This window comes from Mastigoproctus giganteus, chromosome 11, assembly GCF_048544385.1.
Source record: "Mastigoproctus giganteus isolate SK-2022 chromosome 11, ASM4854438v1, whole genome shotgun sequence".
Taxonomy (NCBI): Eukaryota; Metazoa; Arthropoda; class Arachnida; order Uropygi; family Thelyphonidae; genus Mastigoproctus; species Mastigoproctus giganteus.
The window spans coordinates 171,466,760-171,492,933 of NC_143585.1; the positions used below are offsets into that span (position 1 = coordinate 171,466,760).

The 26,174-nt window shown below is 38.6% G+C and overlaps 1 protein-coding gene across 1 annotated transcript in view; it reads right to left on the minus strand.

Annotated features, from left to right (window-relative positions):
- LOC150078575 (adiponectin receptor protein-like) overlaps positions 1-26,174 on the minus strand; it is a 222,636-nt gene that overhangs the window by 70,564 nt on the left and 125,898 nt on the right. Inside the window, exon 6 of the mRNA XM_090385390.1 lies at positions 24,792-24,979. Within this exon, the coding sequence (XP_090241516.1) occupies positions 24,792-24,979 (188 nt within the window). The remainder of the gene's footprint in view (positions 1-24,791; positions 24,980-26,174) is intronic.

Genomic DNA, 26,174 nt, shown 5'->3' on the forward strand with positions numbered 1-26,174 from the left:
CAAGCTCTATTTTTTCCTGTTTAGTTTGGGTAGAATCCTAATTCAATCAGTAATTACCATGTTTGTGTTTCCCCCCGCAAAGGTTTTGGTATTGCAGAGGTAGCAGCTTGTAATATTTGATTAGTTATATGTTCTGTGACAGTATCTATGGGCTGGGATTGGACTATTTCATCATCAAACTGGACATGAGAGGCATATTCGTTCCAGTGTGCCCTACGAAATATCCAAGTGGAGTGACACGGTGAAGGGGTATTTATCGGTCTTTGCAGTTTGCAGAGAATTGGCAGATGATCACTATTTATTGGATTTTCAAGAACACAATAGATTGACAGATCTATTGCACTCACGGATCAAGTCAAAAAATGAATATAGTTAGGTTCACCAGTATTCAACAGGGTAAACTGATAAGCATCAAGAAAGAATTCTATTAGCTTACCTCTCCAATCAATTGATGGAGATCCCTACAGCAGAAGATGAGCATTGAACTCTTTGAGTAAGGAGATTGGAGATGGTAAATGCTCTATTAGATTTTCTAGGTCATCTGAAGAGAATGAGAAATTAGGAGGGATATATGAAGATGCTATTATAAGAATATATGCTTATTACAATGTGCACTGCCCCCACTACAAAAGGAGTCTGAAGAGTGAAAGGCTGGATGGAACGTTGTTTCTAACACGTTGTTTCTAACACTCCACAGGCTAGGGAGTCAATACTCCTATCTCGTCTAAAGACGGTAATTTTTAATGATAGGACACACTTGTGAATTTAAATAAGTTTCTTGAAGGGATATGCCTGCTGATTCATAGTGGTCAATGAGATCGCAAAAAACAACTTTTGCATTGGCAAAGCCTCTACAATTCCATTAAGCGGTATGCTTGATGTTTTTGTTTCTTACTGCTTTTTAGTCGTGACTTATTTGTATCGAACTATTTTCGCTTTGTCTTTCTTTGGAAAGAAGGGAAGTGTGAATTTATAAAAGCTATCAAACTTCCACGTCAGGCTAAAGGCAATTTCTGCACATCTATTCTACAACTTTCCTCAATTTGAATTTATGTCCCCTCAGGTGCAGAATCTGAGCAAGAGGAGGAATCCCTGAGCTTGCTCAAACCATTCAAGGCCTTATACACCTCAATCAGATCACCTCACAGGTGCTTAGTCTCCAACACTGAAATTTCCAGAACTTAGGCCTTTCTTGGTAAGAGCACCCCTTTGTTCCACTCACTAATCTTGTTACCCTACTCTAATCATTCTAGCATTCTACATCCTTCCTAAATGAGGCATCCAGACCTGTATGTATTACTCATGGTGTGCCTGCTCATTGCCATATACAAGGGGACAATTACCTCCTTATCCCTGCTAGCAAATTTTCTGTATATCATTGAGAAGACACCATGAGCTACTCTTGCAGCCTATCTGCACTGCTCAGAAAACTTCATATCTGACTGCACAATTACCCCGGGTCTTTTTCATTCACTACTACCCTGAGCATAGTACCACACAGTTGGAATGTTACTCGAGAGTTACTGCTAGCCAGATACAGCACTTTGCATTTGTCAATGTTAAACTTCAGTTGCCACCTCTCAGCCCATCTACTCAACTTTTGCAGATTCTGTTGCAGTAGCATACTGTTCTTAATGTCATTAAGCATTACCAAACTTTGTATTGTCTACAAACTTGGACATTAGGCCTAATATACCTTAATCAATATCATTAATAAATACAGAACAATACAACAATGGAGACAACACAAACCTGGGGGACACCAATAATAACACTAGTCCATTAATTACCACTCTCCACCATCCCTTTAATTTATAGCAGCAACTTGTCCTTAATGCCATAATGCTCCAAATTGTATAGTAGCCTTCTATGTGCAACAGTATCAAAAGATTTCATAAACTCTGATTATATGATGCCAAAATTATTTTTTGCATCCAGTTCCTTTGGGATCGCATCGTAGTATCCAATCAAATTGGTCAGGCAAGACTTCCCCTTAACAAAACCATGCTGTGTCTGAGCTATAACTGAAGTCTTGTCTAGATGATCCTGCAGTGCTTCTTTAACCAGTGCTTCAATTAATTTTCCTGGAACAGAAGTTAAACTCACAGGTCTATAATTACTTGTGTCGGCCTTTGATCCTCCTTTGTGAATTGGGGTCACATTTGCACATCTCCAGTCTGTGGTTACCTCCCCTGAGTCCAAGGAAGCTCTCATAATTATGGCTAAGGGTTTGCTTACTTCCTTTGCTGCCTCCTTTAATATAACTGGATAGATCCCATCCACCCCAGGTGCCTTTCTTGTGTTTATCTTCAACAATTTCTCCTCCACTTTACTCTCAGTTATTACAAGATTCTCTAGCTTACTGCTAGAGTTGAATACACCTCTGGCTTCCCCCTCGCTAAATAACTCCTCATGTGTGAATGTCGATGCAAAATATTCATTTAGTTTGTTAAGACGTCTCCTTAACAAACCCATGCTGTGTCTGAACTATAACTGCAGTCTTGTCTAGTTGATTCCCAGTGCTTCTTTAACCAGTGACTCCATTATTTTCTATGGAACAGACCTGTTATAGACCTGTTAGTTTAACAGGTCTATAAATAATTATAGACCTGTTAAACTAACAGGTCTATAATTATTTGCGTTCACACTTTGAATCACCTTTGTGAATTGTGGATACATTTGCACATCTTCAGCCCATGGAGCCTTCCCCAGAGTCCAAGGATGCGCTTGTAATCATAACTAAGAGCCTGCTTACTTCTTTTGCTGCCTCCTTTAACTTCAACCATTTCTCCGACACTTTGTTTTCAGTTATTACTGAATCATTTAATTACTGTTAGAGTCTGATAAGCTTTTGGCTTCCACTACCATACAGAATTTCTCAAGTGCAAATGTAGATGCAAAATACTTATTCAAGTGGACCAATCGGATTCATCCCCTTCCATCTAGAGTTTACATAAGTAAAGAAGTCTTTACTGTTTTTCTTTACATCCTTTAATACTAGCTTATATCTACCACACACATTTGTATCTCTTTATAATTTATATTTTTTTAAATTATAATTATAGCACAAGCCTCAGAAATAAAAAACAGACACGTTAATAAGTTGCAAACATTATCGAATAGTTCAAGACACGTTCATACGAATTCTAACACATTGTCGCGAGCCTGCGACCAAGTTCACACGAGTTGGGTGACATCCCCCCCCACAGACACATAACGCACTACCACAGAATATGTCGGCTAGTTCACGAACACCCCCTCACCCAGTATCCAACGAACCGACATATCAACAGGTTACAAATCTTTCCTCGTGTACACTATCGCAGGACCAGATTTCACTTTTATCCAAAGGATTAAATTATAATTTACCACCTCGAAAGCTGCCAAAAAAACAATGCGTAATTGATTTTGAATTTGGACTTCGTAGTGTTCCACAAAAAGACGTATTTATTCAACAAGTTAACCAAGTAGTGAATAACATAAAAGAAACACGACTTCCTAAATTGAATACACATGACAGTTCAGCTTTACGAGAACTTCGAGAAAATAAGGACATTATTATACAGAGGGCAGATAAAGGAGATACAGTGGTAATACTAGATAAACATGATTATATTAATAAGTTAGATTCAGTTGTATCTGATAGCTCCACTTATTGTGAAGTGGACCCGACACTGTTTACCAATTTGGTAAATCAATACAATAAAACGTTAACCACATATCGTAAAAACGACTACATTACTATGGTTCAGTTGAAGGAATTGAAGTCCAGAACATACAATATTCCTGCACTTTTTGGTCAGGTAAAATTACACAAGCCTGGATTTCCGATTCGACCTATTGTTTCCTACAGGAACTCGGCATTTTCAGCCTTAGCCACACATGTATATAACATTATAAAACCTTTTAGACAGGTTATACAATTTGGGATTAAGAATTACGATACATTATTTAATAATCTTAAAGACTGTAAACTCGGCGACAATGACAATTTATTCTCATTAGATGTTACATCATTATATACGAATGTAAACGTTGAATACACATTAGATATTATTTGGGATATGTTAAATAAAAACTCGACACCGATTAATTATACGAAGCTGCCTATAAAGGAGATTTTTCACTTAATTAAACTATTAGTTGAGGCTAACTACATCACCTTTCGAGACAAGGTGTACAAACAAATTTTTGGATTACCAATGGGTTTGAGCCTGAGTGGCTTAATGTCAGAGATCTATCTCTCAACGATTGAGCAGATACATTTGACACCTTTTCGTCCCCGTATCACATACTATGGGAGGTATTTAGACGATGTTCTAGTTATTACCGATAGTAGTACTATCCAAGATATTTTACATTCGTTTAACAATATTCATTCTAGACTCAAATTTACATTGGAAAGGGAAGATACGGATACTAAGTCATTAAACTTTCTAAATTTCACGCTTACCCGGGACTCGAACAAAATACAATTTAGCATCTATCGAAAACCCACTAACACCGGTATGCTTCTACATTATAATAGCTACCACCCGTTCACCTACAAAAGATCGATTATCTTTAATCAATTTCTAAATGCCTATAAATATTCAACGACGGATTCTGCTTTAGACTCAGAAATACAAATATTAACTAGCAGATTCTTGAACAGGGGTTATCCCATTAACACAATAAATCGAATTAGGGTACAAGCTAAGGATAGGATACAAAATACTGCACCAATCAACAATAGTAATATCAAAAAATACTTTATTTCTGTCCCATATGTTGAACAGTGGCACAAACAGCTTAACAGATTCTTTAAAGATACCGAATTTAAAATTATAGCTAGGCCTATATGGAAGTTACACACTATACTGAACAATCGCTCGGTTCTTTCGGCGTTCGCAACACAAATTAATGATCTAGTATACAACATTTCTTGCGGTGATTGCGACTCGTCTTATCAGGGTTCCACGGGGTTTTCTCTTAATATCCGTGTAAATCAACACGAAGCCTCTGTTCGTGCTTCTCGTTCAGCAGCGTCAGAATTAGCCTTTCATGCCATTAACGAAAAACATACTTTTTTATTTAACGAGGCCAAAATACTTAACGTTCAACGTAATTATACGCGACTATTAATTGCAGAAACCGTTGAAATTAAATTACACGAGAATTCTGTTAATGTTCGGCGGCCATATTTGATCTCCGATGCGTGGACCTTTACGCGCATGCGCGAAGACACATAATCACTATTTATGTTGCAGGTTTAGCCTGATTCGATAATTTTCATCCCTGTGATCACGACAGTCGGTCGAAAAGCATTGTCAGCTTCAGGAAGGAAAATCGTTTTGAATATTTTTCGTTAGATTCTTTTAATTACGTTAATTTGAATTTTAATTGTTTTGAATTGATTTTGAATTGTGTTAAATTGATTATTTAATTATTTATATTTTACTTTAATGTACCGGTAAGTTGTCGATTTTTTCGTTTTTTCCGTTTTAATTTCTGGAGGGTATCATACGGAAGTGTTCCACGTACTATATTGAGGTAAACTCCTCTTATCAATTTACTAATATTATTACCAACGTAGAACATATTGAGTAATACAGCTCTGATTCATACTATCTAATTAATTTTCATACTCTTATTGACTATTTCATTCACTTCCTGTCTCTCCAGTAGTATACAATCGATACACACAATTATGGGAGATTTTTTGAATGGCTTGGTACAAAGTTACATTAAATCTACACTAAGGTACTCGGCCCAAAGTTACCATATTTCTTTCCTAAAATATTGCCTTCAAAACAACATCGTTCCGAAGTTTGCCAGGGTGAATTTAAATCAAAAAATTTCAGGCATAAAACAACTATCACTGGCGACATCACGTAATATTGTTAAGCTTGCCTTAAAATCTCGATATTCGGATAAACAAAAATACCTTTCCCAGGTTAGGAAGCTTCGCGATAAATTAAAAAATTATCTACATCCGAACGATTGGTCTGTATTGAAGACCTCCATAGATTTGCGACGGGAAGCACAAGCCTCAGAAATAAAAAACAGACACGTTAATAAGTTGCAAACATTATCGAATAGTTCAAGACACGTTCATACGAATTCTAACACATTGTCGCGAGCCTGCGACCAAGTTCACACGAGTTGGGTGACATCCCCCCCACAGACACATAACGCACTACCACAGAATATGTCGGCTAGTTCACGAACACCCCCTCACCCAGTATCCAACGAACCGACATATCAACAGGTTACAAATCTTTCCTCGTGTACACTATCGCAGGACCAGATTTCACTTTTATCCAAAGGATTAAATTATAATTTACCACCTCGAAAGCTGCCAAAAAAACAATGCGTAATTGATTTTGAATTTGGACTTCGTAGTGTTCCACAAAAAGACGTATTTATTCAACAAGTTAACCAAGTAGTGAATAACATAAAAGAAACACGACTTCCTAAATTGAATACACATGACAGTTCAGCTTTACGAGAACTTCGAGAAAATAAGGACATTATTATACAGAGGGCAGATAAAGGAGATACAGTGGTAATACTAGATAAACATGATTATATTAATAAGTTAGATTCAGTTGTATCTGATAGCTCCACTTATTGTGAAGTGGACCCGACACTGTTTACCAATTTGGTAAATCAATACAATAAAACGTTAACCACATATCGTAAAAACGACTACATTACTATGGTTCAGTTGAAGGAATTGAAGTCCAGAACATACAATATTCCTGCACTTTTTGGTCAGGTAAAATTACACAAGCCTGGATTTCCGATTCGACCTATTGTTTCCTACAGGAACTCGGCATTTTCAGCCTTAGCCACACATGTATATAACATTATAAAACCTTTTAGACAGGTTATACAATTTGGGATTAAGAATTACGATACATTATTTAATAATCTTAAAGACTGTAAACTCGGCGACAATGACAATTTATTCTCATTAGATGTTACATCATTATATACGAATGTAAACGTTGAATACACATTAGATATTATTTGGGATATGTTAAATAAAAACTCGACACCGATTAATTATACGAAGCTGCCTATAAAGGAGATTTTTCACTTAATTAAACTATTAGTTGAGGCTAACTACATCACCTTTCGAGACAAGGTGTACAAACAAATTTTTGGATTACCAATGGGTTTGAGCCTGAGTGGCTTAATGTCAGAGATCTATCTCTCAACGATTGAGCAGATACATTTGACACCTTTTCGTCCCCGTATCACATACTATGGGAGGTATTTAGACGATGTTCTAGTTATTACCGATAGTAGTACTATCCAAGATATTTTACATTCGTTTAACAATATTCATTCTAGACTCAAATTTACATTGGAAAGGGAAGATACGGATACTAAGTCATTAAACTTTCTAAATTTCACGCTTACCCGGGACTCGAACAAAATACAATTTAGCATCTATCGAAAACCCACTAACACCGGTATGCTTCTACATTATAATAGCTACCACCCGTTCACCTACAAAAGATCGATTATCTTTAATCAATTTCTAAATGCCTATAAATATTCAACGACGGATTCTGCTTTAGACTCAGAAATACAAATATTAACTAGCAGATTCTTGAACAGGGGTTATCCCATTAACACAATAAATCGAATTAGGGTACAAGCTAAGGATAGGATACAAAATACTGCACCAATCAACAATAGTAATATCAAAAAATACTTTATTTCTGTCCCATATGTTGAACAGTGGCACAAACAGCTTAACAGATTCTTTAAAGATACCGAATTTAAAATTATAGCTAGGCCTATACGGAAGTTACACACTATACTGAACAATCGCTCGGTTCTTTCGGCGTTCGCAACACAAATTAATGATCTAGTATACAACATTTCTTGCGGTGATTGCGACTCGTCTTATCAGGGTTCCACGCGGTTTTCTCTTAATATCCGTGTAAATCAACACGAAGCCTCTGTTCGTGCTTCTCGTTCAGCAGCGTCAGAATTAGCCTTTCATGCCATTAACGAAAAACATACTTTTTTATTTAACGAGGCCAAAATACTTAACGTTCAACGTAATTATACGCGACTATTAATTGCAGAAACCGTTGAAATTAAATTACACGAGAATTCTGTTAATGTTCGGCGGCCATATTTGATCTCCGATGCGTGGACCTTTACGCGCATGCGCGAAGACACATAATCACTATTTATGTTGCAGGTTTAGCCTGATTCGATAATTTTCATTCCTGTGATCACGACAGTCGGTCGAAAAGCATTGTCAGCTTCAGGAAGGAAAATCGTTTTGAATATTTTTCGTTAGATTCTTTTAATTACGTTAATTTGAATTTTAATTGTTTTGAATTGATTTTGAATTGTGTTAAATTGATTATTTAATTATTTATATTTTACTTTAATGTACCGGTAAGTTGTCGATTTTTTCGTTTTTTCCGTTTTAATTTCTGGAGGGTATCATACGGAAGTGTTCCACGTACTATATTGAGGTATACTCCTCTTATCAATTTACTAATATTATTACCAACGTAGAACATATTGAGTAATACAGCTCTGATTCATACTATTATAATTTATATGCATCCCATGAATTTTATTGTCTGCTATGAGTCTCATTAGTTTATCAGCCATTCGTTTAGGTCTAAACCTTGAACAGTATTTCTTAGTTGGTATGAAAAGCCTAGTAGCTTCCAAGATTAATTCCTTCAATGCTTCCCTTTTAGAATTTGCTGTTGGTAACATCATCCGTTGGATCCACTGTACTCACCTTTACGAAAGCAAAAACCCTTCCCTTTACCCCTGATGTTAGTTACATCTTTGAGTAAATTCTACATCAGTACACTGTAATCACTGCCACCTAGTGGTTCCTTTATTTGCAGATTCTTAATGCATGAATAATCACTGGTGATAATCAGATCAAGAGACTACTCCCTCTGGTTTCCTCTCAAACATGCTTCTGTAGAAAACAATCATCCAATAAATTCACAAAAGTCTTGCTAGCGTGTGAGTGGCCAACACACAAGTTCCCATCAATATCTGGGAAGTTAAAATCCCCCATTGTAAGATAAGGGAACAGGTATTCTGTGTGTTTTCAGACACTCAGTCTAAAACACTGATGGATCCAATATCTTTCTATTACAGAAGATTTAGGAGAAATCCAGTTGGCCTGCCTCCCTAAAACCCACTCATGCACACCTTCTCGATGGTAAGCCCAGTTACGCCACTTGGGTGGCAACGAACATGTACAGTGGTTCTCTTCAAGACGTCTGGTCAGCGTGAAGAGAAAAAGACCAAACTCTCCAACACATGACAGCATGATGAAACAAATGGCCCTCAGTCCCCAGCAGCTCTCACTCCCCCTCTTACAGCAGCGAGAGGATCAGAGTGGAATCAGGGGGTGCTAAGAATCTCTGAGTACAACCAGGCTGCCATGTACGGAAAGTGAACTTGGCCTGTTACAACACAAGATCACTCATTGGTGAAGACAGGCTATTAAAGCTGGAAAAGGATTTAGAAAATGTGAATTGGAACATCATCAGTTTGGCTGAAACAAGAAGAAGAAATGAATCACTTATAAGTTTATCAAGTGGAAATCTGCTGTACACCAATGGTAACTGTGAAAGGAGCGAAGGTGGAGATGGCTTTCTGGTCCATAAAGATATAAAAACCAACATTTTGGAATTCAAAAGAACATTATCAAGGGTGTCAAGACTAATACTCAGGATTTCTAAGAGGTACAAGTTAAAGGTTATAATGATTTATGCACCAATGTCGAGCCATGATCGAGCCATGATGATGAGGAGGTTGAAGAAATGTACACTGAAATTAAGTCTTCTAGATGAGCAGAAAACCCACTACACTATCATTATGGGGCACTTCAATGCTAAGGTTGGAAAAAGACAAAACAGTGCAGAATTTGTGGAATTTTCAGAATCTCGAGGATTGTCAGTAATGAACACTTTTTTTTAAGAAAAGGGTGAACAGAAAGTGGACATGGAAGAGCCCAAATGGATTAACTACTAATGAAATTGACTTCATCCTCACTAACGGAAGATATGTCGTGAATGATGTTACCGCCCTGAAACTTGGAAGTGACCACAGAATGGTAAGATGCACACTTGATATAGATGTAAAAAAAAGAAAGGAAAAAACTGAAGAGTAAATAATATGAAGGTCTTTGAGATAACAGAAAAGGAAAAAAAGCAGTATGTACTGGAACTTAAGAACAAGTTTGAACTTCTGCAGACTGCTCAGGACTAAGATATCGACGAGGAATGTTACAACTTTCTGAAAGTGATAAAGCCCAAGAAACCTAAAAAGAAATCCAAAGAAGAAAAAATTAGTCAAGAAACACTTGTCATGATGAACCGAAGGCAACAAATAAAGAGCAAAATAAACACTGACAAGGAGAAAATTGATTATACTGAGTTACGCAAAGCCATTAGAAGGAGACTCAGAGAGGACATAAGATTTAACACAAGAAAAGTAGAACAAGCATTAAGGGAAAACAAATGACTTAAATCAGCAGCCATGAGCAGTAATACAGAAAGACAAATGATACTGAAACTGAAGAATAGCAATGATGTACTTATAAATAGCAGAGAAGACACAATTCAAATAGCAGAAGACTACTATAGAGAATAATACGAGGAGCAAGGGAAAGATTTCAGCAGTGGGGAAGCTATAGATGTAAGAAAAGAAGATATAGATGGATCGCAAATTAGTAACAAATAGGACATACCTGATATTCTTCCTGATGAGGTAAAACATGCGTTGAAGAAAATGAAGAACCAGAAAGCCCCAGGGGAAGATGAAGTTACTGTAGAGTTGTTAAAACTGGGAGGATGAGACATAACACAAAAACTGGCAAGACTCTTCACAAAATGCATTAGAAAAGGTTTGATGCTTAAGAAGTGGAATAATGCAATCAGTTTTTTTTGCATTGGAAGGAGATAAATCAGAAATTATAGATCAATTATCCCACATCTACAAGTTGTTCACAAGGGTCATTACTAAGAGATTAGAAAGAATACTTGATGAGAATTAACTAAAAGAGCAAGCTGGTTTTAGGACAGGATTCTCAACTACAGATCACCTTCATGTAATATCACAGCTAATGGAGAAAGCAAATTAATATAAAACATCATTATGCCTGGCATTTGTGGATTATGAAAAGGCATTTGACTGAACACAGCATAAGGCAATGTTTTGGGCACTGAAAAGACAAAGCATAGACACACCATACATTATGATATTGAAGAAAGTATATGAGAACACTACCTCCTTTATTAGACTAGACAATGATAGTAGCAAATTAAAAATTGAGCAAGGAGTTCAACAAGCAGAAACAATATCTCTGAAGTTGTTTACTGCTGCCCGTGAGGAAGCTTTCAGAAGATTAGACTGGTCACAAGAAGGAGTCAATATGAATGGAGAATACCTAAACCACTTACGATTTGCAGATGGCATTGTGGTCATAAGCCATGATCCCAGAGAATTAGAGGAAAATCTTAATCAGTTATGCAGAGTTAGTAAGGATTTTGGACTAAAGATGAATATGGCTAAAACAAAAGTAATGATGAACAAGTATGCCCCAGAAAGGGACATAATGATTGAAGGAGAAGTAATTGAAAAGGTGGAGTCATATACTTATCTGGGACAAGTTATTAGCTGTAATAATGGTAGATGACTTTCATCAACAGGTGAAATACCACCACTTTGCTTATTGGAGGCTTGAAGTGGTGAAACCCATGTTTAGTCTCTAGAGCAAAGTTTCTGGCATTCCCATACTTCTCCTTCAACCCCTTGCACGGTACTAAGTACTATAGGTTTTGATACCTTTCGTGTTTGGGGTTTTCATAAAAAAAAAAAAAAAAAAAAATGATAATTGGCTGGAAGTCAAGAGAAATATAAATTTTGGATGGATAGTATTCAAGAAATATAGTCACATACTTTTTTATTCATTTATTTTTTTTGTTAGTTGTTGGCGCATCGGCTTCTGTGGCCATAATGTACCTCCCAAAGTTTTTGCATTTTACTCTGATCCAAGCCAGAGGCGGGATTCGAACCCACGACCTTTGGGTCCTAAACCAGCCACACCAGTTACCGACATTCTGTAACACCCTCTGGGAGGCCACAATCGACATAACCTTAGCCACTAGGAACCTGGCGAACCACGTGGCCGACTGGAGGGTGGAGGAAGCCTGGACCACCTCGGATCACCGAGTTATAACTTGCACAATAACAAGAACAATGACAAGAGCAACAACAATCAACCAACGATGCCATAGATATGCAGTTGCCAAAGCGGACTGGCCGCTATTCAAAGAACTACTGACTACAGCGATCAACAGTAACCCACTAACCCTGAACCCATTGAACAGCCCAGACGACCTGCAGAAAGTTACTACGGAACTGATGACAACTATCAGTTACCAAGCAATAAGAAAAAAACACCCCCAACTGGGGGCAGTACCCTGGTGGACTCGAGAAATTGCCATGCTCCGGCGGCAAACGATAAAAGCAAGGAAGGACTTTCAGAGGGCCCGCAGATCATGGCCTGCAAACGAAGTCGAAGTCCTGAGACAACAATATAGGGAGATAAGAAACCGCTATACTGATGCCATTAAGAAGAGCAAAAGACGCTCTTGGGAGCTCTTAGTATCCACAGAAGGAAACACTAACCCCTGGGGCCTAGTCTATAAGGTAACCACCAACAAAATGCCCAGAGGGGAGGTGAATGCCACCACCAGGACCCGGCAGGGAAACCTTACCACGACCTGGGAGCAGTCGATGGACAATATACTGGACACAATCTACCAGAAACCAGCGATGCCGATACTAACAGCACAGAGAGAAATATGCGAGAGCAATGCCAGTTACACCAATCAGGCAATGGAGCCCCCCTTTACCAATGACGAGCTCAGCGTGGCAGCTAGTCGAGTAAGAAGCAAGAAATGCCCAGGTCTCGACATGATTGAGCCTGAAATCTTAAAGAAAACTGTTGAATACGCACCGTACCTATTGCTCACCCTATACAACAGATGCCTGGAAGCCGGCCACTTTCCAAAGGCATGGAAAACGGCCAACTTAAAACTAATTCCAAAAAAACCCCAAAAAAACCCAGAAAGCCCAGATGCATATCGACCCATCGCACTGCTCTCGGTGGTAAGTAAAGTATTCGAAAGACTACTTCACAGAAGAATAATTGCTCACTACGGAAAAGCTGGACTCCATGCCGCGAATCAGTATGGCTTCAAGCCAGGGACCTCGACAGTGGACGCACTGGGAAACCTACTCAGGACGGTACAAGAATGTAGAAACAAGTACCTGCTTCTCATCTCGGTTGACTTTGCTGGGGCGTTTGACTCACTTTGGTGGCCAAGCGTCCTGGCGAGGTTGAGGGAGGCACGGGTGCCAACAAACCTATTCAAGGTCATGGAAAACTATTTATCACATAGAAGAGTGGAGATCAATGTAGAATACCATAAGGTTACAAGAGAAGTACACAGAGGCTGTCCGCAAGGGTCGGTGCTGGGACCACTCCTGTGGAATATGGTGTTAGATGAGTTCTTAGTGATGGATCTGGGACCCGTCAGGACACAAGCATTCGCTGATGATCTGATATTGACCGTGGGAGCGGATTCCCGGGCCCAGTTGGAAACCCACGCAAACCAAGCACTGCAGCAACTCCAGCAATGGGCCGCAAAACACCAGCTAACAATTTCACCCACAAAGACCTCTTCAATCCTGCTTAAAGGAACCCTGCAACTGCGACGACCACCGCAAATAAAAATTAACAATGTCACCATTAAGTTTGTAAACCAACTTAAGTACCTAGGCGTGGTACTGGACAACAACCTCTCGTTCCAGCTGCACCTAAAGTACATAAGAAAAAAAATCAGGAGCTATTCTGCACTGGTAGCCAGAGTTACTAGGAAAGATTGGGGACTCAAAAAAAGAGCCCTGACGCTATATTACGGGACAACGTTTCTCCCAGCAATTACTTACGCCTCAGCAATTTGGTTCCCAAAAACTGCACTGGCAGTGAATAGAAGAATTCTGGACATGATCCAAAGGACCACACTCTTAACTACGACGCGTGCGTGTAGTACAGTGAGTACTCCAGCACTACAGGTACTCGCTGGAGCGCTTCCTTTGGACCTGGAGGTCGTTCGCACAGGTCTGCTATACTTGCTATCCAGGGGAGTGGCGGCCACACATCTGGACTACACAACTGACCCAGCGAACAACCTAAAAACGGAAAAAACTAGATTACAGAACCACCTGCTAAAATTATGGCAGAGAAGATGGACGGAGACCACCAAGGGTGAGATAACCAGAAGATATCTACCTGACCTCCAGAAAATCTACCCAAAACAGCCGACCTGGTACTTCCCAGGGTACCATTTGACATCTCTAATAACAGGACACGGACCCTACAATGAGAAGCTGCACGGATTCGGACTCACTGAGGACCCAAACTGTACGTGCGGGGAGACAGAAAGCTGGAATCACATAGTGTACGAGTGCCCACAATATGAAGACCTCAGAGGGGTACTTATAACAAAAATAAGATACCTACCAAAAGGATTGGAATCCCATTTCATAGATACTGAGGATGAATATAGAGCATTATCCCAGTTCGCACAAGACCTCTTCATCAGGAGAAGGACATTAATCACCATCTACAATCACTGACATCAAGTACCACTATTGAGACACCAGCCAGCACAACGTAAAGGCTGCAACTAAAGATGAGGGACACAAGCACAAGGACGGAGCTTGCCCCATGAGTAAAGAAACTTGAAACAATAGCTGCCAATAGCCATATGGCGATCTGAAGAGGGCACTCTAGCCCCCTTCACCTTTAAACCTACTTCCCTGGGGGGACATTTTCGTCCTCCTCTCCTCTCCACCCTATATCTTCTACTCTGGTGGGACATGGGCATGTCCCACTGAAAACTGGGGCTACCTACTCTATTGGCCCCATATTTCTGTCTTTCTCCCCCCAGCCTTCTGCCTCCCCCTCTCTATCTATAAGCTAGCGAAAGCCCTACCCAAAAACTTAACATATCTAAATTACCTTACGCCCATAACTTGGCCTAGCAAAACTAAGCGATTCTACCCCTACGTCGACGCGTTTCTGTCTTTTTTTTTTTTTTTTTTTTTAAAAGGTCCTAGCCGCCGAAATCTCAGGAAATTAAGTGGCAGGACCTGCCAGAGTGAAACAGACTACTGGGTTCCTGGTCTGCCTCCACGGGGCGTAAGTGGGGCAACGTTGGGCCTCAGTAGGGGCCCAGCGGCTAAATGACCAGATGAACAACGGTACAAGGCATCACACATATACAAAGTCCATACACTTTTAAATCTCTGGCTTTTCCAGTCAACTGGTTCACCCACAATGTAAACTACGCGGAGATGGGGGGAACCCCTTGTGCCGTTTGACCCTAAATACACTTACACTTACACTTACCTTTGGGTTGCCAGGCAGGCACTTTACCCACCTGGCTAGCCTGGTCGGTAGTCACACACTGATCCAATGTATACTCCCCACCATGACTTATGGAAGTGAAACTTGGGCACTCACCAAAAGAATGGAAGAGAAGCTGAGAACTACACAGCGAAGAATGGAACGAATTATATTGGGAATCAGGCTGTTAAATAAGAAGAGAAACATATGGATTAGGCAGCAAACTCAAGTAAAGAACATTCTTATCAAAACTAAAGAACAAAAATGGTCTTGGGCAGGACACATAGCTCGAAGACATGATAACAGATGGACTAAGAAAATAACAATGATACCCAAGAGGAGCTCGAAGAAAACTTGGAAGACAATGGCGGAGATGGATAGATGAAATTCATGAGTTTGTGGGTATTTTGTAAATTGGCCATTGCACAAAACGGAAGGAACTGGAAAGTTGCTGGAGAGGCATTCATCCTGCAGTGGACTGAAAATGGCTGATGATGATTGGAAGATAATGTAATTTACTGGCCCACTCTGTTTCTCTGTACAGTTGTTCGTTGTACTCATCAGAGTCATTAGACCTATAACGCACTGCTACTCGCAATTTTGCTTCCCTAGTGCTTATAATATTCCATCATCTGAATCATTCTGTTGATCAGTAACCATTGAGGATGAAACCAATGGTTTCAGTACCATTGTTTTTGTCACTTTTGGTTTTACTGTTGGAGGAAAATCAGCTGGAATGGTAATTGGGTTATCACTGGCTTGTTTAGTTTTTTGTTGCTAAGGACACTGTTTGGAAGCAGAGAGCATGGAATGTGCCCAATTAACGATAGATATATTTGGAGGAACTGTAAAATCTGTATGAATACCTACTGACTAAAATTTTTTGAAAAGCTGTGGCACTTGATCCTCTCCGAAATGTTACCACCTTGTCGTGGTGGGGAGGCTTGAGTATCCTGATGACCCAGGGAGATATGCTGGCGGTAGCTAGACTAACAGTAGGGCCACCCTAGCCAGACAAGTCAAAGGGTAGGGATCAGATGAAGAGTAACATACTGGTCCTCCAGATTGGGGGTTGTGCGGGAGGTTGGTTCCCTACCCATGTAGAAAAAAATAAAAACTCAAAGCTCAAAGAGCAAAACTGGATGGACAAGGGGACACGACTCTGACTAGGAAAAAGGAAACTCAAAGGAATAACGGATATTTTAAATATTGTAACATGGAACATAAGAGGAGGATTAGGATATAAGTGGAGTAGATCTTATACAGTGGAGGGGTAGCAATATTAATAGAACGGAAATGGAAAACCAAAATACAGAGCTACACATTTATAAATAATAGAATAATAACAGTAAGATTTAAGTTAAACAAGGATTATTTATGTATAATTGGAATTTATGCTCCAGAAGATGGAAAAGAGGAAGAAACAGATAAATTTTATTTAGAGTTACAAAAAGAACTAGATAAGAACGTGAAAAAGGACCATGTAGCTATTTTGGGAGATTGTAATGTTCGGGTAGGGAATAAGCCAATAAAAAATATTATGGGATGTCATGAGATTTTAAGGGATTTTGCAACATTTAATAATTTAAAGATAACAAATACATTTTTTAGAAAATGTAATATACATAAATATACATTAGCATTAGTAGAGGTATATGATGCAAGAAAGCAAGCTTATTCAGCATCAGCCAAAAAAAAAAAAACACACACCACTCAAATTTCACTCCTCCGTTCGTTCGAAATACCTGTCCAGTTGAGCCTTAAATTTGTTTAGGCTATCAACTTCAACAACAAGTGACGGAGGTCGGTTCCACCAACCAACCACCCGCTGGCCAAAGGCAAATTTCCGCACATCTATCCGACATCCATCCTTCCTCAATTTGAATTTATGCCCTCGAGGTGACTATTTTGAGCAAGATGAAGAATCCCATTGGCATTGAGCATGCTCAAACCATTCAAAGCCTTATACACCTCTATCAGATCATCTCGCCGGTGACTAGTCTCCAGACTCTGTAATTTGCAAAACTTAAGCCTTTCTTCGTAAGAGCAACCCTTTGTTCCATTCACTAATCTTGTTGCCCTTCTCTGTACCCGTTCCAGCAGCTCTACATCCTTCTTGAAATGAGGCCTCCAGACCTGTATACAGTACTCAAGATGTGGCCTAACCATTGCCTTATACAAGGGAATAATCACCTCCTTATCCCTGCTAGAAAAATTCCTGTATATCATTGACAATACTCCATGAGCTACTCTTGCAGCTCGTCTGCACTGCTCAGAGAACTTCATATCTGCCTGCACAATTACCCCCAGGTCCTTTTCATTCTCCACCACTGTCAGTGTAGTACCGCAGAGTTGATATGATGCTCTGGGGTTTCTGTTTCCCATATGTAGTACTTTACATTTGTCAATGCTAAACTTCATTTGCCACCTCTCAGCCCATCTGTTCAACCTTTCCAGATCCTGTTGCAGCAGCATAGCGTCAGTAGTGTCCTTAACAACCCTGCCAACCTTTGTATCATCTGCAAACTTGGACATTAAACTTGATATCCCATCATCAATATCATTCATAAACACCGAAAACAACAACGGACCCAACACTGAACCCTGAGGAACTCCACTAATAACATTAGTCCACGTTGAGCAGTGTCCATTGATTACCACTCTCTGTCTTCTGCCGCTCAACCATCCCCTTATCCATAGCAGCAATTTGCCTCCAATGCCACACTGCTCCAATTTGTGCAGCAGTCTTCCATGTGCAACAGTATCAAAAGCCTTTCTAAGATCCAAATATATAATATGAAAGTTATTCCCTGCATCCAGTTCTTTTGTGACTACATCATAGTATCCAATCAAATTGGTCAGGCAAGACCTGCCCTTAACAAAACCATGCTGAGTCTGAGCTATAACTGAATTCTTGTCTAGATGATCCTGCAGTGCTTCTTTAACCAGTGCCTCCATTAATTTACCTGGAACAGAAGTTAAACTAACAGGTCTATAATTACTTGTGTCAGCCTTTGATCCTCCCTTGTGAATTGGGGTCACATTTGCACATCTCCAGTCTATGGGTACCTCCCCTGAGTCCAAAGAAGCTCTCATAATTATGGCTAGGGGTTTGCTTACTTCCTTTGCTGCCTCCTTTAATATAACTGGATAGATCCCATCCACCCCAGGTGCCTTTTTTATGTTTATCCTCAACAATCTCTCCATCACTTTCCTCTCAGTTATTACAAAATCATCCAGCTCACTGCCAATGTTTACTTTACCTACATCATTCTCCTTCCTGAATAACTCCTCATGCGTGAATGTAGATGCAAAATACTCATTTAGATTGTTAGCCACCTGAGCAGGATCCTCAACTGTTGAACCATCAATATCCAGTGGACCAATCTGATTCATCCCTTTCCTTCTTGAGTTTAAATAGGTAAAGAACTCTTTTCTGTTTTTCTTTGCATCCTTTTCCAAGGATTTTTCGTAGTCTGCCTTTGCCTGCCTAATCTCCTTTGTGACTTGGTTACAGACCAACTTATATCTATCATAGGCTTCCATGTCACCCATTAATTTGTATGTATCCCATGCATTTTTCTTCTCTGCCACATGTCTCATTAGTTCATCTGACAACCATTTAGGCCTAAACCTTGAACAATATTTCTTAGTTGGTATGTAAAGCCTGGTAGCCTCCAAGATTAGTTCCTTGAATGCTTCCCATTTTGAGTTTGCTGTTGGTAACATCATCAGTTGGTCCCACTGTATAGAATTTAAATACTGTCTCAGACCATCATAGTCGCCTTTACGAAAACAAAAACCCTTCCCTTTACCTCTGATGGTAGTTACCTCCTTCAATAAATCCCACTTCAACACACTGTGATCACTGCCGCCTAGTGGTTCATTTATCTGCAGATTCTTAATGCATGAAGAATCACTACTAATAATCAGATCAAGAGTATTGCTCCCTCTTGTTGCCTCACGAACATGCTGATGTAGAAAACAATCATCCAATAAATCCACAAAAGCCTTGCTAGTGTGCGAGTGAGCAATCCACAAATTCCAGTCAATATCTGGGAAATTAAAATCCCCCATTATAAGACTCTCTGATTTACTGGCCCACTCTATTTCCCTGTACAATATCTTATTATACTCATCAGAGTCATTAGGCCTATAGCACACTCCTACTCTCAATTTTGATTTCCCTATTCTTATGTCACACCAAACCGACTCGACACTGCCCTGTCCATCGATGTCAACTGGCTTCACTTCCTTGGACTTTGTGTTTCTTAACTAATAGCATAACCCCTCCTCCCCTCCTGTTCTGTCTATCCTTTCTATACACATTGTATTCCCCAAATTATAGTTCCGCATTCCTTATATCTGTGTGACACCACGTCTCTGATATCCCAACAATATCTGCCTTTGATGTTTCGAGCAATACCTCAAATTCATCAAATTTATTTACCAAACTCCTAGCATTGGTGTACACGCAGGTATACATGCACCTGTTTCTATTCTTAGCTACCCTAACACAACCCATGTGTTTACTTGTACCGCAATGACTCCCAGCAGTCTCTGAAATATCCTACATCTTGTTTTTCAGGCTTCTGCTCATTTCAATAGAAGCAGTGCAAGAATCACTTCCACCTCTGCCAGTGGCTACTGTTAATCTATTAGTCCTTGTATCCTCCCCCCAACTAGCAGTTTTCCGACCCACCTAACACTGCCTCGACAGCATCAGCAAAAATTCTTGCACCCTTTCTGTTTAAGTGTATCCCATCCCTGTAGAAGTCGGCCTCCGTAGTCGAGTGGGCAGGAGCGGGAGTGCAGTAGCACACGCTCTTTGAGTAGACCGGGGTTCAAGCCCCTGACTGCTGAATACGGTCGATCTGCCAACCCGCACTGGACCAGATGGCAGATTATGGTCCATTTCCCTCAGCATGAATTGTTGAGGAGGCTTCCATCCTGCAGTGGGTTGATAATGGCTGCACTTTACTTTACATCCCTGTAGAAGCAATCTCTCCTGTTAACAAGTACAGTCCAGGCTGAAAAAAATTCTACCCCTTGAGCCTTGCACAATCCCTTCTGCTTAACTGATCGACAAGGCTCTCATCATATACTCCCTCCTATCGTGTCTGGGCAGAATTGCAGACACTTTCAAATTCAACCCTAATTCACGGCTTTTTTTCAACAGTGACCTGTACTTGCTAAGTAATTCTGCTGGTCTCCTACTCTTAATATCATTAGTGCCAACGTGTACAACTATATCACCTTTTGTGCCCTTAAAAGATGATATCCGCTCTACAACGTCATCAACCTTTGCCCCTGGCAGACATATCCTGGTCCTATTCCACCTATCCTTTTTACAAAGCATGTTCCCCATTTCCCTGACAATAGAGTCACCAACAACTACTAGTTCCTGTGGGACCAGCGCATTCTGCCTAGGGGACTGCCTCTGTGTTGCCTGATGATCAAGTGCAAGCTCTGGCATTGATGTGGGCAGCTGAGAGCTTGATGGGCCCCTCAATTTATTTCCTTCGAGGGCATCCACCCTGTCCTTCAAGCTCTCATAAAGGCCCATAACAACGCTGAGTTGTCGCCTGATTTCCTTGCACTCCTTACATCGTGCACACACAAAGACATCCCCCTTGGCAGTATCATGTCCCGTACCCCACTGCTCCGCAAACATCAAGCAAACAGTGCATTTTAAAAGACTGTGATTCAGAGGGCAACTGCCCCCCTCAGTTCTCCCCTGAACCACAGCACTCCCATTAGCTTGAGCCTTTTGCTTTGCTGCTCTGGTCTGAGTCATGATTCCGATTTATTCAATAAAATTTCAAAACAAAATTAATTCCTTAAGTTATATCCCAAAACAGTTATAACGCTAGATTTATTTTTTCAGTATCTAGTGTTTTCTACGAGTTCCCTTTATACAACCGTATCACGTGTACCACTATAGTTATGTATTAATTATTTGTTACGACCAAGTCGTTATATATATATATAGTTAAAGGTACAATTTAATTGACAATAAAGTTTATCAAGATTAATAGATTTACTGATTAATTGATTGACAATATTATATTATGCACTATACTACACTAAGCTTATGCTATCGTGTAAAAATGGCGGGAATTCACGAACGGTACTTCTATGGACTCTTAAGTATTGATTAGCTTCCAAATCTCACTATCGCAATTTAGAATAAACTAAGGATCCTGACTAGGTATATAATCTACTTATAGAAGATAATTTGATATAACAATTGGTTAATAAATAGACTAAATTTGGTTAAAAAAAAAAAAAAAGACCTCTCGTTCAATTTGTAACACGTGGATTTGATACCGTTACATGGTCGGCAAGAGGTACACAATCAATAACAGGCTATGTAATAGTAAATCAAATATTAGCAAAACAATGTTGAGATACTAAGGTGTTTAGAGGATATGATCATTTTTTAGTGGCTTCAAAAATAGACTTTAAAAAAATGGCTTCAAAAAAATAGAGGGATAAATGGAAGAAGAGAAAAGCTATTAAACAGAGGAAGAAGGAGTTAGATTACAATGTATATCTACTTCAAGAAGAAAGTATACAAAATTTATATGAAAAAAGGCTTAAAGACGAAATAAGTAAAATATCGGAGAGAGAATAAATAGAAGAATGGAATAATATATGAAATATAATTCAGGAAGGGGGGTTTTACTATAAGATAGGAACCAGAAATTGACAAAATTTCAAAATATGTGTAGAGCAATAAAAAGAACTCTGGCTAAGAAAACAAGGAAAGAAAACTGAAATTTTACAAAGTAATGGCAATACCAACACTTTATGGTTCTGAAACTTGGATACCGAAACAAAGAGACAATAGAATACAAGCTGCAGAAATGAAATTTTTAAGATTTGTTAAAGGATGTACAAAATTAGATAAAATACCAAACGAAAATATTAGAAAGGAATTAAAGATTTACTCAATTAATAATCGGAACACCTAATCCATGAAGGAAGACAAGACAAGCACCTGATTGGGTTGGGGATGCAAGGACGGACACGGCAATAGAAATAGCCTGCTTTAAGTTGGTAGGATGGGCAAGCTGAAAGTGAGGATTATGCTCCTTGTGGGAACAAAAATACGGTCTTTCTGAGCCATAATTCTCCTTGCTTGGATCACTCTATGTTCATGTAGCTCTTGAACTATTTCCACCTCTGATACAGATAAGTCCCACTCTGTGATTACTATCTTTGAGGAGTTTAGGGTGGCATGGGGGGCAACTTTTATTGGTTGTCCACCAAAAGAAGTCTGCTTTAATAATTTTTCCAAATGTTGGGATTTTGTGCAGTGCTGTAGTCATAAAATTAGCAGAAAGTATATGTTATAATGTTAAATATTTTAATAATATTTGATTTTTCAAGTCTTTAAAAAACCAGAAGGTATATGCTATTCACCTAAAAAAATCCAGAGGGCATATGGCATATATCCTCCACTACAGCCCTGATTTCATGGTCTCTACCAGAATATGCCCAGACTGGAGTCACCTTACTATTTTTGGTGAACCTACAGCAGACTCGATACATTTCTGCACAAGGAATGGTGATAACTTACTCGGAGGCTGGTCTGATAGAGAGAGTGCAGAATGAGGAATGCTGGTATCTCCTCTTAAGGGACTGTTTTCAACCTCTTTGTTCAGAAGACTCATCTTCTTTGTTATGTGTATCTTGTCTTGAGTTCAATGGCTCAAGGTGGAAATATAGTGTTATCCTTCTTCGCTCCTTTCAGCCCTGGGAGAGTGTATTTGTTCTCCCAGGTTACCAGTCCCAAAACAGGGGCAGCAGGAGCAGTGCCACTAGAGTGACCAAGAGGTATAAAAGTTAGTATGTTAGTTTAAAGGGGGAAAAAAAAAAAAAAAAAAAAAAAAGGAAAGGCATTTTTCCTTTCTGGAACACTTACAATTCATAAGACTAAGTTGTATGTTAATTAATAGGAAAGTAAGAGAACTTTTACAACTGAACAAAAGCTATATATGAGAAGATGCTCTAAAAATTACTTGGAGAATCGCTTAATCACTATAACATGTGATCAAGTTTGTGAACATTGATGGCAAAAAGTTAAACTGGTTGGTTCAAAGCCCAGATCCCTACAAAATCCTGTGGGATGAACAGTACGAGATTATGCAGTAGCAGCCAAAATGGCCTTTTAAACTGGCTCTCAAAGTTGCTTTGTTGGGGCAATGGAAGATAAGAGTCTACACTAAATGAAAGTTATTAGTTAGTACACTGAGGATGGCATATGGATAAAAGATGGCCCTGCTATGTATTGTACTTGAATTAAAAGTACTTTTTTTTTTTTTTTTTACACTATTTGTGTGTTTGTCCAATACTTTTGGATATAGAGTATAAGGAAGATAACATCTCAAACTTGGACAAGAACTTCTTTAATCCATGAGGTGCATTATCAGCAGCATTTTGATTTAGTTTGAGTGCACTGAAGAGTCTAAGGAGACTTGAAAGGCCTTATCATCTTTGTTTATTAAAGAATAATTTATTAACAAAGGTTAATAAAAAAAAAAAAAAACTTAAGCAGAATGAATGCTGTTTTTTTTTAATTATACCAAGACAATTAAAGAGAGTTCTTGTACAAGCAAGGGCACAGCCTCAATCAGAATGCAGCAGACATCATATAAAAAAAAAAAAAACATTATGGAAATCCTATTGTCTCAAAACTTGATACTATGATATGTTGGACAGACAACTTGTGTAATTAGTGGGTCTCGATTATAGAAGTTGTCTGTCCAACTTCTCAGTATGCAGTAATGAGCAAACAAATGCACAATAACAGACTGTACTCAGGTTTCCTGTTGCTGTACACAGGCTGAAACTATTCCAAACTTTACAACTGTTTTATAGCTCTCACAATATAAGGCCTTTGCCCTACATTCACTGTTTTCTTTAAATATTCTTTAATGATAGCTTGTCTTTAATGCCTTTTCAGTTTTACTTAAAAAACTGAAAAGATTTTAAAAACCCAAAGAAAATGTTTTTAAAACCCAAAAATTAAACTGAGCAGTTTAATTTTTGGGTTTGAAAAAATTATTTTTTAATATGCACTTTAACACTGTTTAATATGCACTTTAACACTGTTTTTTCATTCACATACGATTTCTAATATTGTTACTGAAATAACTGCTTCATTTTGAGTTGATTTTCAATTTTAAGCATTTGTAATTTTTGGTCCCCAGTTAAGGGTTAAAATAAAAGCTATTTCTCAAGGGATATTTAAAAAAAAAAAAATCAAACTGTATTAATAAAGTAATAAATGAAATGATAATGAAAATCCTACCTGCCCTGAGCCATCGAAACTGTGGCTCACTAAACTTATCCCACATGGACACAATTATAGATGCAGTGCCTAATAAGCTGACTAAGATAAAATATACAAGTTTAGGCTGAAAGTCACAATAGAAACCATAGTAGAGCCAAGGTACAAATGATCCTATTATCAGGACTGCTATCCCACAGTAATCTAGTCTAAAAAAATAAAAATGTTCTGTTTCAATAAAAGACAAGATTAATAAGAATAATTTTGCAAATTAGCTATAACTTATTACACATAATTGCCAATTTTTGACTTTCAAAAAGCTGGAGAGTAGGTTACTATAAGCAGGTGATTTTTTAAAAATCTTGAATTGGGAACTGAAATTAACATTAATTACTGTAATTAGTAACCTCTTATACCATGTAAAATTAATAATACAGTTTATTAAGCTATAGCCAAAACCACTATACATTTAAGGTGATATTTAAAGCATCTTACTGATAGCCATAAGACCATACTGCTGTCTGACTCCTGCTTGCCGATGCTACCAGAATGGATTGTGCACATCAGGTTCTGGCAGAAATTAAATTTCACTAACAAAATTTTATATTAAAATACAGATACAGATGTAGGATTGTTTATCAGAAGAATATGCTTTCAAACATTAGTGTACTTAGGATATTTCTGTCTGTGGATTTCTGTTTAGATCACCTGTTAGACATCAACTGGTTATGATACTTTTGCAGATTTTGCTGTTATATGTTCAGATAAAGTTATGTTTATAACTTTATCTGAACAATCTGCACAGTGACCCTACTGTGCAGATTTTCTGTCAAGAACATTAAGGTTTCAGCAGAAAGAGAAGATCTGAGTCCAGATTTTTTTTTAACCTGGCTGAATATCCTCTCATGCTAAGCGTGACTTGAGATAATTTGTTATATTTCAAGTCTTTTGTACTTAACAGTTCCCCAAAGAGGACCACCTGTATACAGTTCTTTCTTCTTTCATAAGACCTTTAAACTTTCACACTAAAATTAACAGAACTGTTACTGAGAAACCAATTCATTTTGGTTTTTTGCAACTTGTTCTCTAAGTATCACTAGTGGAATGAATTGGTTTTCTAAATACAATTACATTAAAGTTAATTAATATTTAACTTAACATTTAACTTCCAAAAATTCATATGGCAACTTGCTATCCATAAATTCTGTTTCTAGCTAACAGATTTTCTACTGCTAAGGAAACACACTTTAACAGTGACGAGTACAAGGTTCAGTCAGTTTGTTGTGATAAAAGCACTGAGAAAACAAAATTGGGAGGAGTGTGTTATAGGCTGTGATGAGTATACCAAACAGCTATAAAAGGAAACAGAGTAGGTGAGAAAATCAGAATGCTCATAATGTGGAA